General features: G+C 51.5%; 1 protein-coding gene across 6 annotated transcripts in view; it reads right to left on the minus strand.

Annotated features, from left to right (window-relative positions):
* The window catches only part of MAPKBP1 (mitogen-activated protein kinase binding protein 1), a 54,544-nt gene that overhangs the window by 12,428 nt on the left and 28,190 nt on the right, over window positions 1-13,926 (minus strand). For 2 of the 6 annotated variants that reach the window (XM_084973090.1, XM_084973086.1), the window contains exons 4-12: window positions 5,634-5,696; window positions 5,358-5,415; window positions 4,437-4,607; window positions 2,807-2,944; window positions 2,368-2,550; window positions 2,121-2,138; window positions 1,649-1,809; window positions 751-940; window positions 61-207 (exon numbers count right to left, since the gene is read on the minus strand). In XM_084973090.1, the coding sequence (XP_084829216.1) occupies window positions 61-207; window positions 751-940; window positions 1,649-1,809; window positions 2,121-2,138; window positions 2,368-2,550; window positions 2,807-2,944; window positions 4,437-4,607; window positions 5,358-5,415; window positions 5,634-5,696 (1,129 nt within the window). Of the gene's footprint in view, window positions 1-60; window positions 208-750; window positions 941-1,648; window positions 1,810-2,120; window positions 2,139-2,349; window positions 2,551-2,806; window positions 2,945-4,436; window positions 4,608-5,357; window positions 5,416-5,633; window positions 5,697-13,926 lie in introns of all 6 variants that reach the window. The other 4 variants (XM_084973097.1, XM_084973087.1, XM_084973091.1 and 1 more) reach the window with 2 other exon arrangements.

Here is a 13,926-nt window from a genome sequence, read left to right on the forward strand (position 1 = left end):
GGCGGGGGTGGAGGTGAGTGGACACAGGTACTAGGATGGAGTGGGGGCCCTGTGGCTCACATTGCTGAGGATGTTTCGGTGCAGGGTGGAGCCATGCACCCCAGAGCTCTCTATGTTCCACAGGCGGATGGTGTTGTCAGAGGAACAGGTGATAAAGGAACTGGGGGGCAGGCAGGCCTGGTTACTGTCCTTCACTTCGGGGTAGACCTGAAGGGGCAGAAGGAACAAAGCCAGAGCTCCAGTTAGGGAGCAGTCCCCTGCCTGCCCTTGGAGCTGGAAGGCCATGGGGTTAAGGAGCCGATGCTGGCCAAGGTTTAGTGTCCGTTACATAATAGACAAGCCTAACTATTAGATACTCTTCAAATCACTAGGGGAAAGAACCAGAACCAAACACCTACTATGTACCAGGTACACTTCCAAGTCTCCCACTCACATTATTTCACTTAATTCTTAAAACAATTAGAATCCAGTACATCATTTTACCATTGAGTAAATGAGGCTTGGTCAAGTTCAATAACTTGTCCAAGATCACCCAGCCCAGGATGAGGCCAAGCTAAGGATGGACAGGGGTACATTCGCAGAAGCACTAAAATTCAAGTTCAATCCTCAGGACCTATCTGAGGGTGTATGGACACAGGGATGTGGCTGGAGAAACGAGGAGGCAACAGGAACATGATGTCCTACTTGGAGTCCCCATTTCCTGCCCTTACAATGGTATCCCAGGAAACCGGGTCAAGCCAGTCCACCTACCTCCACACTCCAGACGCAGGAGGAATGATACAGTGCTGAGTACACTTTGCCCACTTTCTTGGGGTCCCTTACATCCCAAACATAAATGCTGTGGTCGTTGTATACACAGGACAGCCACTGATTAGTAGGATCAAAGGTCAGCGCAATGGTGTCTGGATACCTGGCATTGGCCACTCCAGAGAAGAGGCGACTGTAGGGAAGAGGACAGGGCAAACTGGTAAGGGACAAGCTGATGAAATGAGGGCTTAAGGGGAATGAAAACAGAAGCCAACCCACAAAGGAAGGTGCAGAGCATGGGAGCCCTCCCAGACCCACAGGTCTGGAAGCAGCTGCTTGAGAGGAAAAGGCCTCCTCCGACAGCTCTCACTGAGAGCTGCCCCAGCACCAGCTGCTGGGCCCAGGTGCTCTCCTGAGGAAAACAAACGAGGTCACGGAACACCAACGGCAGACAAGGTAGTTCTGTGGCCATGACGGAGTCCAAAAAGAACAAGACTACTCTGTAATCGTGTCTGAGACAGATGAAAACAAGTCACTGTACAAACCACAAAAATGACCGAATATCACGCTTTTCCATCTATCAGAACTGAGAGCTGCTTCTTTACCAGTTATAGCTTTAGTGCCATACCTTTCCTTCCAGCGTTTAGATAAAAATTATTAAATGTCCAAATGTAGAATTGACCACTCCCTACTTCCTCACAGCATCCAACAGAGCCAAACTCCAGTCCCTGTAACACAAGCCCAAATCTTCCAATAAGCCCGTCTTAACATCTACACACAGCGTACAATACAGCCAAACCGGTGTGTGTGCAGAGACGTTGCTGTCATCCCTGAAGCACAGGGAAGGAGGGCCGGGTGCGGAGTAAGGCTCCGAAATGCAGGCAGAGGCCCCACAGCTCACCTGGCCTCCGTGACACTGGCAATGTCTGTCCCCAGCGCGTGGGGCCGGGGCAGGGTGCTGAGGAAGTGCAGGTTGGAGGGGTTGAAGAGGCGCACGGTTCCATCAGCGCAGCCACAGAAGATGTAGTCTTGGCTCACAGAGATGCAGTGGGCCACAGTGGTCTACAGACAGAGGGGCTCAGGTCAGCACCAGCCACCTGCTCAACCCCTCCTCAGCCGTCACCTGCCAAGAGGAGACACCAGCCAAGACCAGGGCGAGGGGGAATCAGCCCAGCTGCTCTGGCCTGAGCCCCTCAGCTGTTATCTGGGGATGCCCGGCCCTCCAGCAGCAGGTGGCCAGATGGGGGATGGGAATCAGGGAGCGGGGAGCCTTCTAAGGCCCTAGAGGTTTTGGCAAAGAGGACAATGTAGGAAAAGCCCAGCAAAGAGAAAGGAACAGCATGAGAAAGAGAGGAAAGTCTAGCGCCACTTACTGTGAAGCTGTCTGTGTTCTGAGCAGAAGAGGAAAGCAGGGGAAAGAAAGACAGAAAAAGAGAGCAGAGAGGAGGCAGTTACACAGATCTGCATGGGCTGCAACCAGGCCAAGCTCTGGCTCCCTCAAGCTTCTCTCTCCTGGGGTCCCTTCCTGCATGTAGGGCCCAGCCCCTGGTCCAGAACCACAGGCATCTGACCTCCCCTGAGCTGGGACACGGCAGCCCCCACTGGGACAGAGGTACTTACTCTCAGCTCCACCCACTTATCCAAAAGCCTCCGGTCACTGAACTCGCACAGCAGCCCCGAGGATGTGATGCAGAAGGTGCTATCTGCCTTCTTGCCTCGGCCACAGGCCACATCAGTGAACAGGTTGTTCCGGAGCTCCCCCAGCAGCCCCGAGCGGCCCAGCAGGGGCACAGTGGCGTTCACCTGTGAAGACACACCACTGCTGCCCACCCATCCACCCTGGAGCCTTCCCAGGAATCCAGGCCCTGGGGAGAAGGAGGGAGGAGACGCAGCCAGCCCCCTTGCCCTGTGCAACTATCCTCGGCCCAGAAAACATCTGGCTCATCTGCAACTTCTGACTGACTGCTGAGCAAGCTGAGGCGGCCCAGGGCAGCAGGGCTTCCTGCCATGGGGTGAGCAGACTCTGGCCCTGGGGCTACTTCTAGCCTCAGCCCCTCACCTTTGAGGTCTTGCTGTCATCAAGGTACCAGAATTTGATGTGCCTGTTGCCAGCAGTGACAAAGTAGCTGCAGTCCTCGGAGAAGGAAACTGCTGTGACCCGACTGGACACTTTATTGGAGGCCACCACGATGTTTTTCTGGAGGGAAAGTCAAAGGAAGAATCAAAATTCCGCTTCTTGGGGATAAGAAGAAAGAGGTTCACACCTCACACCAGTCAGAATGGCCATCATTAATAAGTCCACAAATAACAAGTGCTGGAGGGGTTGTGGAGAAAAGGGAACCCTCCTGCACTGTTGGTGGGAATGTAAACTGGTACAGCCACTATGGAGAACAGTTTGGAGATACTTTAGAAATCTATACATAGAACTTCCATATGACCCCGCAATCCCACTCTTGGGCATATATACAGACAAAAGTTTCCTTGAAAAAGACACATGCACCCGCATGTTCATTGCAGCACTATTCACAATATCCAAGACATGGAAACAACCCAAATGTCCATCGACAGATGATTTGATTAGGAAGATGTGGTATATATACACAATGGAATACTACTCGGCCATAAAAAAGAACGACATAATGCCATTTGCAGCCACATGGGTGGAACTAGAGACTCTCATACTGAATGAAATGAGTTAGAAAGACAAAGACAAATACCATATGATATCACTTATAACTGGAATCTAATATCCAGCACAAATTAACATTTCCACAGAAGAAGAAAGAGGTTCAGAGAATGGAGGGGGGATAAATAGGATCTGTATTTTATTTTATTTATTTATTTATTTTTATTTTTTTATTTTTGTCTTTTTGCCATTTCTTGGGCTGCTCCAGCGGCATATGGAGGTTCCCAGGCTAGGGGTCGAATCGGAGCTGTAGCCACCGGCCTACGCCAGAGCCACAGCACCTCGGGATCCAAGCCGCGTCTGCAACCTACACCACAGCTCACGGCAACGCCGGATCGTTAACCCACTGAGCAAGGGCAGGGATCGAACCCGCAACCTCATGGTTCCTAGTCAGATTCGTTAACCACTGCGCCACGACGGGAACTCCAGGATCTGTATTTTAAAATGTTTCTTTCCAGGGAGTTTCCGTTGTGGCTCAGTGGTAGCAAACCCGACTAGTATCCATGAGGATGCAAGTTTGATCCCCGGCCTCACTCAGTGGGTTAAGCTCACAGCGTTGCCTTGAGCTGTGGTATAGGTTGCAGATGCAGCTTGGATCTGGCATTGCTGTGGCTGTGCTGTAGACTGGCAGCTGTAGCTCTGACTTGACCCCTAGCCTGGGAACCTCCATATGGTGCTGGTGTCGCCCTAAAAAGCAAAAATAAATAAGTAAATAAATAAATAGTTTCTTTCCAGGATTTAATGGTCAAAAAAAGAGAAGAGGGAGGAGAATCCCTTCTTAGAGGACTGAAGAGATTCGTTTCCTCTGGAGGGCCTCCGAGGCGAAGGCTAGCCTCTTTCCACCAACACACTTGGCTAAACAGTTGGTTTTTTTCTGCTTCAGAACATTTTCTAGAATGAGACCGAAATCAGCTGAGTGGAATTAAGGTTGGCAGCTTTCTGGCTCCCCAAATGACCCTCAGACCCCTATGATGCTATCAGGCCAGGCCCCCAGCCCACTCACCTTCCAGGCCCAGACGTTGACGATCATGTCATGCTGGTAGCCCACAGAGACTATGTACTTGGCGCTGGGGGAGAAGGCCACACAAGCCACACCATACTTATGCTCCTGCAGCTCTGCCACCTGGCTATGCTCAGCCACGTCCCAGACCCGCACGGCAGGCATGTGCCCACTCTGCAGGGAGGCAAGAACTGGAGTGAGGGCCAGGGCACGCAGCCTCCCCAGGCCTTTCAGGGTGGAGGCCCCCACCTCTCCAGCCACCAGACACAATCTCTCTGATAACCCCTTGGCCAAAAGCAGAGTGCTATAGAGGGCAAAGGGATAGAGGAAACATGAGAAATATCTCAGGACAGCAATGATTATCAGAGAGAAAACAGCCCTAGATTTGGTTCAGTATTTCCAGGTGAGGGTCTGCACCTCTGTTTTTGTTCAAAGCTCCTAGAGTGATTCTGAGGGGCAGCCGGGGTTGAGAATCACCACCACCCACATCTATGTCTGCCCCACTGCCTCCCTGTGTGACTGAGATGGGAGCGGTGGTGTCCCTTGTGCGCCCAGCAGGGGGCCTTCGAGGCTAAGGAATATCTTTAAAGCAGTGGTTTGCACCATGTGCTTCCCAAACTAGCAGAATCAGCACCATCTGGGAGCTTGTTAGAAATTCAAATGTGGGGGTCCCCTCCCAGACCTACAGACATACAAATTCTGGGGGCAGACCCAGCAATGTGCACTTTAACAAGCCCTTTAGTGACTCTGGTGCCCACCAAGGCTTCAGAACCAAAGTCTGAAGATACAACAAACCCTGGGATTTGGCATCTGTTCAGGACGCCAGAGTGGCAACAGCTCTGACCAGGCCTGGGATGGGTGCTCTTCACTGAGGCCAGGCCACCCACTCTCCTCAGAGCAGCCTGGCTCCCCTTCCTCACTCACCTCTCCAGTGACCAAGTACTTGCCATCCGGGGAGAAGGCAAGGGCGGTGATGGTTTTCCTGCAAGAAATGAGGCAAACTCAGAAGCCCTGGCAGCCTGGCCTCAACCCGGTTCCCTGAGAGTCCCCTCAAAAGGCAAGGCAGCAGACACCAGTAGCACATGGGCCGGTTCCTTATCTGGCCCTGGAGCCCAACCTGGTTCCAGTCCCCAGAGCCATGGAGACCTCAGACTTTTCACGGCCCCCAAGAGATGCTCCCTGAAGGCCTAGACCACTTACCTGGAACTGTTGAGGATGTGGTGCTGTTTGTGCTTCCGGGGATTGAACAGCACGACTACGCACCTGGGGAGATGAGTGAGACCACTGATGTCAGCACCAAACCACAGCCCTCCACCCCACCTCACCCACCTGCTCCGGGAATTCTGGGCACCCAGCACCGAAGACTGGGCAAGCAAACTCAGAAGGGCTCACTTGCCACTGAGGGCAACTGACTGCTTTCCCCTGGAAACCCGGTCTTCCTGTTTCCTTTCTTCACCCACAGGGGCCCCTCTCTACCGCCTCACAAGGGTGAAAGGGCTCCCTGGAAGCCTATCCCCACCAGGTCCCGGAGCACCAGTGCCATCTCCACCACCAAGGGCAGCAGGAACACAGGCCTTCCCACGGTCCTTGCACAAAGCCCAGAAGGGGTGCAGGAGGGAAGAACTCACTGACTTGGGCAAAGCAGGCCACAGGTGTACAACCAGGGCACGGGAGGGAGCCACGTGTGTGTCAAGTATTTGTGCTCCAAGGATGAGTTAAGCCTCTCGTGTGTGTGTGCGCGCGCGTGCGTGTGTGTGTGTGTGTGTGTGTGTGTGTGTGTGACTTGGCAAGAGCCAACCTCTGCCCCACTTCCCACAACCCCACAAGTCAGGGGATAGAGCGCGCGGGAGGCAGGGGGCCAGAACTGCAAGGAGGCTCAGTAAGACTGGGGGGAGGGGCAGAGAGGCTGAGAGGCCTGGGGAAGGCCAGCCCCAAGAATCCCCAGCTCCAAGGAGCCTGAGAAGGACCCTCCAGACGTCAGAAGACAAGCAGAGAAAGCTGGGAGCATCCTCTCCAGCCAGAAGGCAAGGCTGGATGGGATCAGGATCAGACTGACTTTCCAGAGGCAGCTCCAGAGGGGAGGCCAAGGGGTAGGAGTCAGGGGCCAGGAGCAGGAAGCCATTGCCAGCACTGTTCTCCCTGAGGCACCTTGGCTGTCAGCAGCCCAGCCAGTCGCCCTTCTGCCTCAGAGCTTCATTAGAACTGTAACTAGCTGACAGGAGTGAGCATGGAGCCTGCTATACCAGGTAAGGGGTGGGAGAGAATGATCAGAGGGCTATGTCCCCCAGACTCAGCCTTGTTCAGTGGGAAACCACAGCGGCCCCCACATTCTGATACCCCTGCTTGCTGGAAACTGGAAACACAGGCAGGTACAAGCTGCTAGTGAGTACTCACCATCTCAGGCTCAATAAACCACTTCAGTATGCAAAAGCCACAGGTAATCGCTGGGGATACTAGGACCTCAGAGGTACCCCAGCTATGCCCAGAACTGCCAGGCGGACCTTGGAATTCCTGAGTCACATCATCTGCTCCTCTAACCCCCTCCCCTAAATCCCTCCTCACCATTTTCTTTCTTCTTCTCCCTCTATCTCCTAATCTTTTGGTTTCCCTCTTCTCATTCCTTTTTCCTTTCTCTCTCTTTACACAGACTTGCAGTCTTCTGCTTCCCTTCTACAATGCCATGTCAGGAGGGTTTTTAAAAATATGACCAAATTATCAGATGGCTTTGGAAACGCTGTGCCCCACCCCTCTCCCTCCCTATCCCAAGTTCACACACATACACGGCCTGGGCTGCTGGTAGGGGCAGTCCAGGATACAGGGAGCCTAACTCCTCCGAACCACATAAGATTCATAGAACCTTAGAGCCAGAAGGAAGGATGGAAGGGAAGATCAAATGCACTGTGCTAGGTGACTTTAAAGATCTCCTGGTCCAACCCTCCAAAATCTTGAGATGAAGAACTCTATGTTCAGAAACCTAGGCTTCTACAAAGAGCAGAGCCCAGATTCGTGTCTTCCAGCGTCCACCGTTCTTTACGTCAAACCCAAGCATCTCTGATCTGATTGTGCCACCTCCTGCTGAACATCTCCGGGGAGCTTCTAAGACCCAGCCCTTTAAAAATGCCAGGGAAGGCCTTGGGTGCTGTGGCCCCTGCCCACCCTCCAGCTGCACCCTGCACCATGGCCAACCACATTCTTTCACCCCCTCTAACTTGCTATGCTCCTCCCACTCCAGGCCTTTGCAAGCCCTTTTGTCTGGAGTATTCTTCCCTCCCTTTCCAACTAGTTAACACTTAGGCCTCCTTCAGGTCTCAGGTCAGATGGCCTCAGTATATGCTCTCACAACACAGCTGTATTAACCTTCTGTGACACTGATCACAACTACAATTTTATATTTATTAATGAATGCCTACCCCACTAGACTGCACTTTCCATGAGGTTGGGAACTGTGTCTGGTTTTGCTCACTGCTTTGTCTCCTGTGCCCAGAGGAGTCTGACCCACCACAGTCATTCAAAAACCATTTACTGAATGGATGAATGCCGGAATGCCTCCTCTGGTCCACTAGCTTGGTCCGCTGGGGTATGAGTAGGCCCAGCCCTTCTCCTCCCTACTGCACATCCCACCTGTCTTCTATGGAAGGAGGTGCAAGGACCTCCAGATCCTCAGAGGTGGTGTGGGGTAGTGGGGACACTGTGAGTCTTGGGGGTCAGAGACCAGGGTTTGAATCCTTGCTCTGCCGTGTATGGCTTTGGGACCCTGGGTAAGTCCCACGCCAATCTTATCTGTAAAAATGGAGCCTCTAGGATCAAGCTCTTAGGGCTGAAGATTAAACGATTTTCAGACACACAGTGGGGGCCAGATAAATGGTATAAATGGCAAATCTTGCTATGACTCCTCCTGGATCATGGACAGGAGGCCCAAAGGGACTCCTGGCAGTGAGGCACAAGGTGCTCTGGGACTGTCAGGTTTTTCCTTTGGAAAAGTGGAGGTGAGTTCTGTTAGGATCTGAGCCATGGTAACAACTCTAAAGGAGGTTTTATTTTTTGTTCTGGGATGGGAGCCAAGGAAGGAGAGCTGGGTTAAGCTTGGGAAAAGAAAACATCTACATCATCATCCACTTAGGAGATGATAAGCTTGGAAGGCAGCAGGGAAGGGATGGGGGAAGTGCTGGGAGAAACCACCTCAAGTGTCTAGGACGGCAGTACTGGAGCACAGAAAGAGAATGAAAGTGACATCTCCTGGCTAAGGCAAAAGCACCACTCGAGAGTTTTAATGAACTCTAAACATGAAGGTGTCCACTGCCTTCGGTAACTGGTCTACTGCTCTTCACGCAGTGGGCCAAACAGTAAGAGTTACAGTTATCAAGCACTCTCTACATGGCAGCGCCCTGCTAAGCACCTTAGAGGTCTGGTCTCAGCTAATCCATGAGATTAGGCCGGTGACGATAGGCTGATGACACTGGCACAATGATCCCCACCTGAGGATGGGATATGCGTTCAGAGGCCTTGTTGCAGGCCTCTTGGTGAAAGCAAAACACAGTCAGGATTCCGGAAGCTGTGTGCTAAGGAAAGCCGAGTGGAGTGAGTAGGACAGAGAAGAGAAAACTGAAGTTAAAGAGGACTGACTTACACACAGAAAGCACACGAACCTAATGCACAGGGCGCCAGGGCAGGGGCCTCTGCGAAGAAGGAGATAAGACTGAAGCACTTGGAGGGAAAAAGGACTCAGGCCACAGAAATTCTGGCACATGAAAATTACAACAGTTATAGCTCAAAGTTTATACATCTAGTGTTTAGATTATTTATTTCTTTATTTGGTCACACCTGCATCTGGGCCAGGGATCAAACCCAAGCCTCAGCAGTGACCCAAGCCATAGCAGTGACAAGGCCAGATCCTTAACACACTGAGCCACCAGGGAATTCCCTAAATACTTATATTTTAATACTTTATTCAGTGTATGAGCAAGATAACTCCTGGGCCTGCCACCATCATGAAAAGTCCAGCAAGTGTTTCAGAGAACTGATGTTTTCTCGCTACTTGTGCTGACTGGCTAGGGAGGCCCTCTGCAGGCACATCTCTCTGGCGATGGCTTTCAGTCTGAGCAGATACCTCACTTTCAGATCAGCCCCAGATAAACCATGGCAAAGGGCTTCATCTGAGAGCTGATCTGACTTGAACCCCCTCAATGCAGATTCCAGAGAGTCACATTCCCAATCTAGAAAAAGGAGGAAACGACGGCTCCATGGTATAGGCTTTTGAGTTTTCCCTTAAACCCAAAGCAGCATGATGACCTCTCAAGGGCAGGGCATTAGATGCATTAAAACACTTTCCAAGTCACTGCACATAAGTTCTGAGTCTTGCTGGTTTCCTGCTTCTGTTTCCTGCTTCCCCTAAATTTGACTCCATAGTGTAAGAAGGAAGAAGGGTGGCATGTGTGTGCATAAGTGTGTGTGTGTGTGTGAAAAGACAATGTAGACAGAAAGATGACTATAAGGCAACCTCTCCCTTTCTAACAGCCTCCTCCCCATCCCATCCCCCGTCCCAATATAGCCTGAAAAATTCTCATGTGTAGCCTGGAGGAGTTAAGCAAAGGAGGGAAACATACAGAGATAAGAACTTAAGCTGAAATTTTTACTACTAATTATTCAAATTTGTAAACCTTCTCTAACATAGAGAAAGAGGAAGGAATAGACCAAGCCATGGTCACAGCTCCATTTGTAAGCATAATAATGCAGATGGCAAAGTGAAGGCAGAACTTGGCAAAGACATCCAAGGTCCACCTGTACCCACATAGTTGACATCATCCCCAGAGAAGAGACCTCAAAAACACTGATGTGGGAGCCCCTCAGTCTCCTCTGAACTTTGTGCAAGTTCCTCAGTCTGGTAGGGTGCAGTCTGCATCAATCTCTGGCCTTTGGCCTCCACCTCCCTTGACCCCAGCCAGCACAGTGGGCAGGCATCTGGACGTGCCCTTGCAGCAGTATTGGCTGCAATCCTCCACAGGACAAGGGTGGAGCTGGCCCAACCAGCTGAGTCCTGTAACTTGGAACCCCAGGGTGCAGGTGCAGGGAGACTGCTCCCTCTTGTATAGAGATAGCCAAGCCTCAGCCCCTTGGGGCCTTGGCCTGAGAGCCACGTGGTTGAGCAACCATACCGAGGTGCTGGGCTCACTGCCCAGGGACTTCTCTGAACCAGGAAGGGCAAAGCCCTCAACAACCCCCTTCCCTGGACAGGTGCAGGCCTGCTGCCATTATCAAGAGCCCAGCATTCCCACTGGATCCACCTCCTACAACCCTCCATCTCTCAGAGAGCAGGAACAAATGAAACCTGGGAGGAGCAATGAATGCAGAAGCACACATAGGGAGCAGGAGCAGGACACAGAAGGTCTGAGCAGCGACCCTGCACCTGGGAATTTCTTCTTTCAGACCAAGTAAAATCAGGTGACCGACAGAGGCACACCAAAGTCCTTCAAGTCTCCCTAGAGTCCCATTTAACAGTATAACCCCACATCCCTACACTCCCTAGTCCCTTTCACTGCTTATGGCTTATACTTTTTCCAAAGCATGTATCAGTTTGTAATAGTCCATATAATTTACTTTGTGGGGAGGCAAGAGGATCTATCTTCATCACGAGACTGCCAGCTCTGTGTCAATGGTATTTGTTTATTTTGCTTATTAGAAAATGGGCACTAAATAAGTATTCGTGAATAAATCTTTAAGTCACTAGCTACCAGATCTCAAAGCCCTGACTCACAAGGAACCGCCTGAGTAGCAGGCCTCAGGGGAGCTTCCCAACCTAGACCTTCAGGACTCACTGATGCGCAAAGGCAGTGTGATGATGGAAAGAAAAAGAAAACTGGGGTCAGGCAGACCTGTCTGCTAACTTTGTGATTTGGGCATATCCTTTAACTTCTCTGAACCTCAGTTTCCTCATGTGGAAAACAGAAATAAAAATACCTATGCCAAAACAAAAAACAAAAAAAAAACCTATGCCGTAGAATTGTTGTGCAAACTAAAAAAGTCATATGCAAAGCGACCAGCATGGTGCTCCTGGCCATCTTCTCGAAGGGTTCTCTGGGGCACCAATCGCAAGGAAAGAGCAATCAGGGGGGTCAGCAGTTGCTGCAGGCACACCAACTATGGTTCCCACACAGGACTTGCTGGACACTAGTGACTCATTAGGGTCCTCACCCTGGTACGGAATTACAAACCATCCCTTCACATTCACTCCCAAAGGGGAAGTCTTATAGCTTTAATTCTTCTAAGAGATAAAAAGAGTCTAGGGTGTTTCCTAGGGCATCCTTGGTTGTGGTCCTCTTTAGGTACCCAGAATCTAATGCCTTCCAAATAAGTAACCTTCTGAGGCCAGCCCATGAGACCCACTGGCATCTCTGTTTCTCCGATGTTTTATGAGACCACTCCCCCCACAGGTGTGAGAAAAGACTTGGTGGTAAAAACCCAGTGAATAATATGGTCATGGTGTAGAGCTACCAGTACGCCTCTCTCTGCCCAGGGGATTCTAAACGCATCCCCTTCCGGGACAAGAGGGGGGCTCTCTGTGAGCTGCAAGACTTATAAGCCAAGTCCCAAAGGCAGGGACTGAGTCCCCTTCCTCACACCCACTGGCCACCATGGCTGCTGTCAAACAAGTGAACTGGGTCCTTCTTTCTTTGGGACCTTTGCAATTGAGGTCTCCAACATCTGGAAGCATGGATCTTCACACACATGGCCAGACACTTTTCCATAGATTCCTCTTTGCCATTCAGATAGCAGCTCAAATGTTACCTCCCACGGAGCCCTGACCACAGGTCTTAAAGTAGTCCCACCCCTACCCACTCTCAGGGACCTACTCGCTCTCCTTTTTACTTTCTTTGCAACACTTACCGCTCTCTGATACTATCTTGCTCATTTGTTTGTTTATATGCTTAGTGTCTGTTTACCTTCCTTGATCTTAAACCCCACAAAAGCACTGACACGGTCTTACTGCTATATATCCTGTGGCTGGAACAGTGCTTGGCCCAGAGCAGGTTTTCAACAAGAATCGGCCAAACAAATGAATGACTACTGATGAACAAGCACTTTGTGAGTGACCTCATATATGATTCACAGCCATCAGGGCACCAAGTCCACACATCCTCTTTCCTTAGGCCTGCCAGTCTCTCCACAACTCTACATACTCCCTGGCAACCCCTGCACAGTGTTTGCCACAGAGAGGAAGAAGGTAGCTGTGTGCTCCTTCAGCTCAGATGTCACTGGAACACAGACAGTCCAGGGGGAGTCTGTGGCTTCACACATAGTTCAAAGCTTTGGAGCTGGGGCTCTCAGCATAAATTCCCATACACGCTGAGTAAATGGAGGGCCTTCTCAGGAGAACTAGGTTTTCCCTCCTCCTCCGTACTTAAACCAACCAAGAGTCTCCCCTTGGCTGCTGAGTAAGGCCAGACACTTTTCCAGGACACCTCCCACTCTAGTAGCTGCCCTGCATGAGGCCCTGCACTCTGGCATCAAGGGTCAGGAGAAACCCATCCTGTGCACTGATTCTACAGCGGCAACAGGGGCTGTGCTGGGCTCTGAAGGCCCCGAACCCTCTACCAAGCCAGCAAGGGAAGGGGCCCGAGTCAATTATGGGGTGTTCAACTAGACTGAGAGGCTCAAAGAAGCTATCTGGGGACTGGCTTGGCCTCCTAGGGCAGGGGGGCTTAAAATGTGACAGGTGAAGTGTGGGCTTCCTGTGGGAAAGATAAGAGCAAAGGGAGTGCTCCCCAGAAGAGACCCAGGGGCCACTGAAACTTGAGGGGTCTCCACCCAGAGACTTTAACCCACCTCTGCCTGACATACGTCCCCTCCACCCAACCCTCCCTGAGCTGTTTCATTTCCTTTCAGAAAACTTTGTTTTGGTTTGATATTTGCCTCTAGGCCTCTGGGAGAATTTTCTGAGCTTTGTTTCTCTTCTTGTTTCTAGGATACCTGAGCTGCTCCTAGAGCAACAAGCGCAGTAGGAACTAGAGAGTGGGGGATGGAGGTAGGGTTAGGATCACCAGATAGGAAGAGAAGGAAGGGGGGAGGGAAAGAGCCTGCCTGACTCACACAGGCTTTGGTGGCCCCCAGATACTCAGCGGCACACATCAGGGAGCTGGAGCACAGGGCAAAACTGAAACACTCAGAAAAAGGCCATTTACAAGGAGAGCACTCAAAGTTCTAGAAAATGAAAAGGTCAGGGGGTAGATCAGGGCACTGCCCAGGGCTGGCCCAAGCCAAACACGCAAGAAACCTACTAAAGGTGACAACAGGGAAGCTTCCACACACCACCTGGAAGGACAGTGACTCCCAGGTACACATGCCAGGCTGGGACCTGCCCATAAACAGAAGCACACACCCTTCCTTAAAGGCACTAGGCCTGGGTTGGAGCGAAGGGCTCTGTGCCCCTCAGGGCTCAGGCAGCAAGGAGCAGCAGGCCTTTCCTGCTCGCCCCACATCCAGCCCCAGCCCCACCTCC

This window comes from Sus scrofa, chromosome 1 (assembly GCF_054392235.1).
Source record: "Sus scrofa isolate SSC_HxYL_T2T_F1_AM1 chromosome 1, Sscrofa_HxYL_maternal_Yorkshire_Landrace_v2.0, whole genome shotgun sequence".
Lineage (NCBI taxonomy): Eukaryota > Metazoa > Chordata > Mammalia > Artiodactyla > Suidae > Sus > Sus scrofa.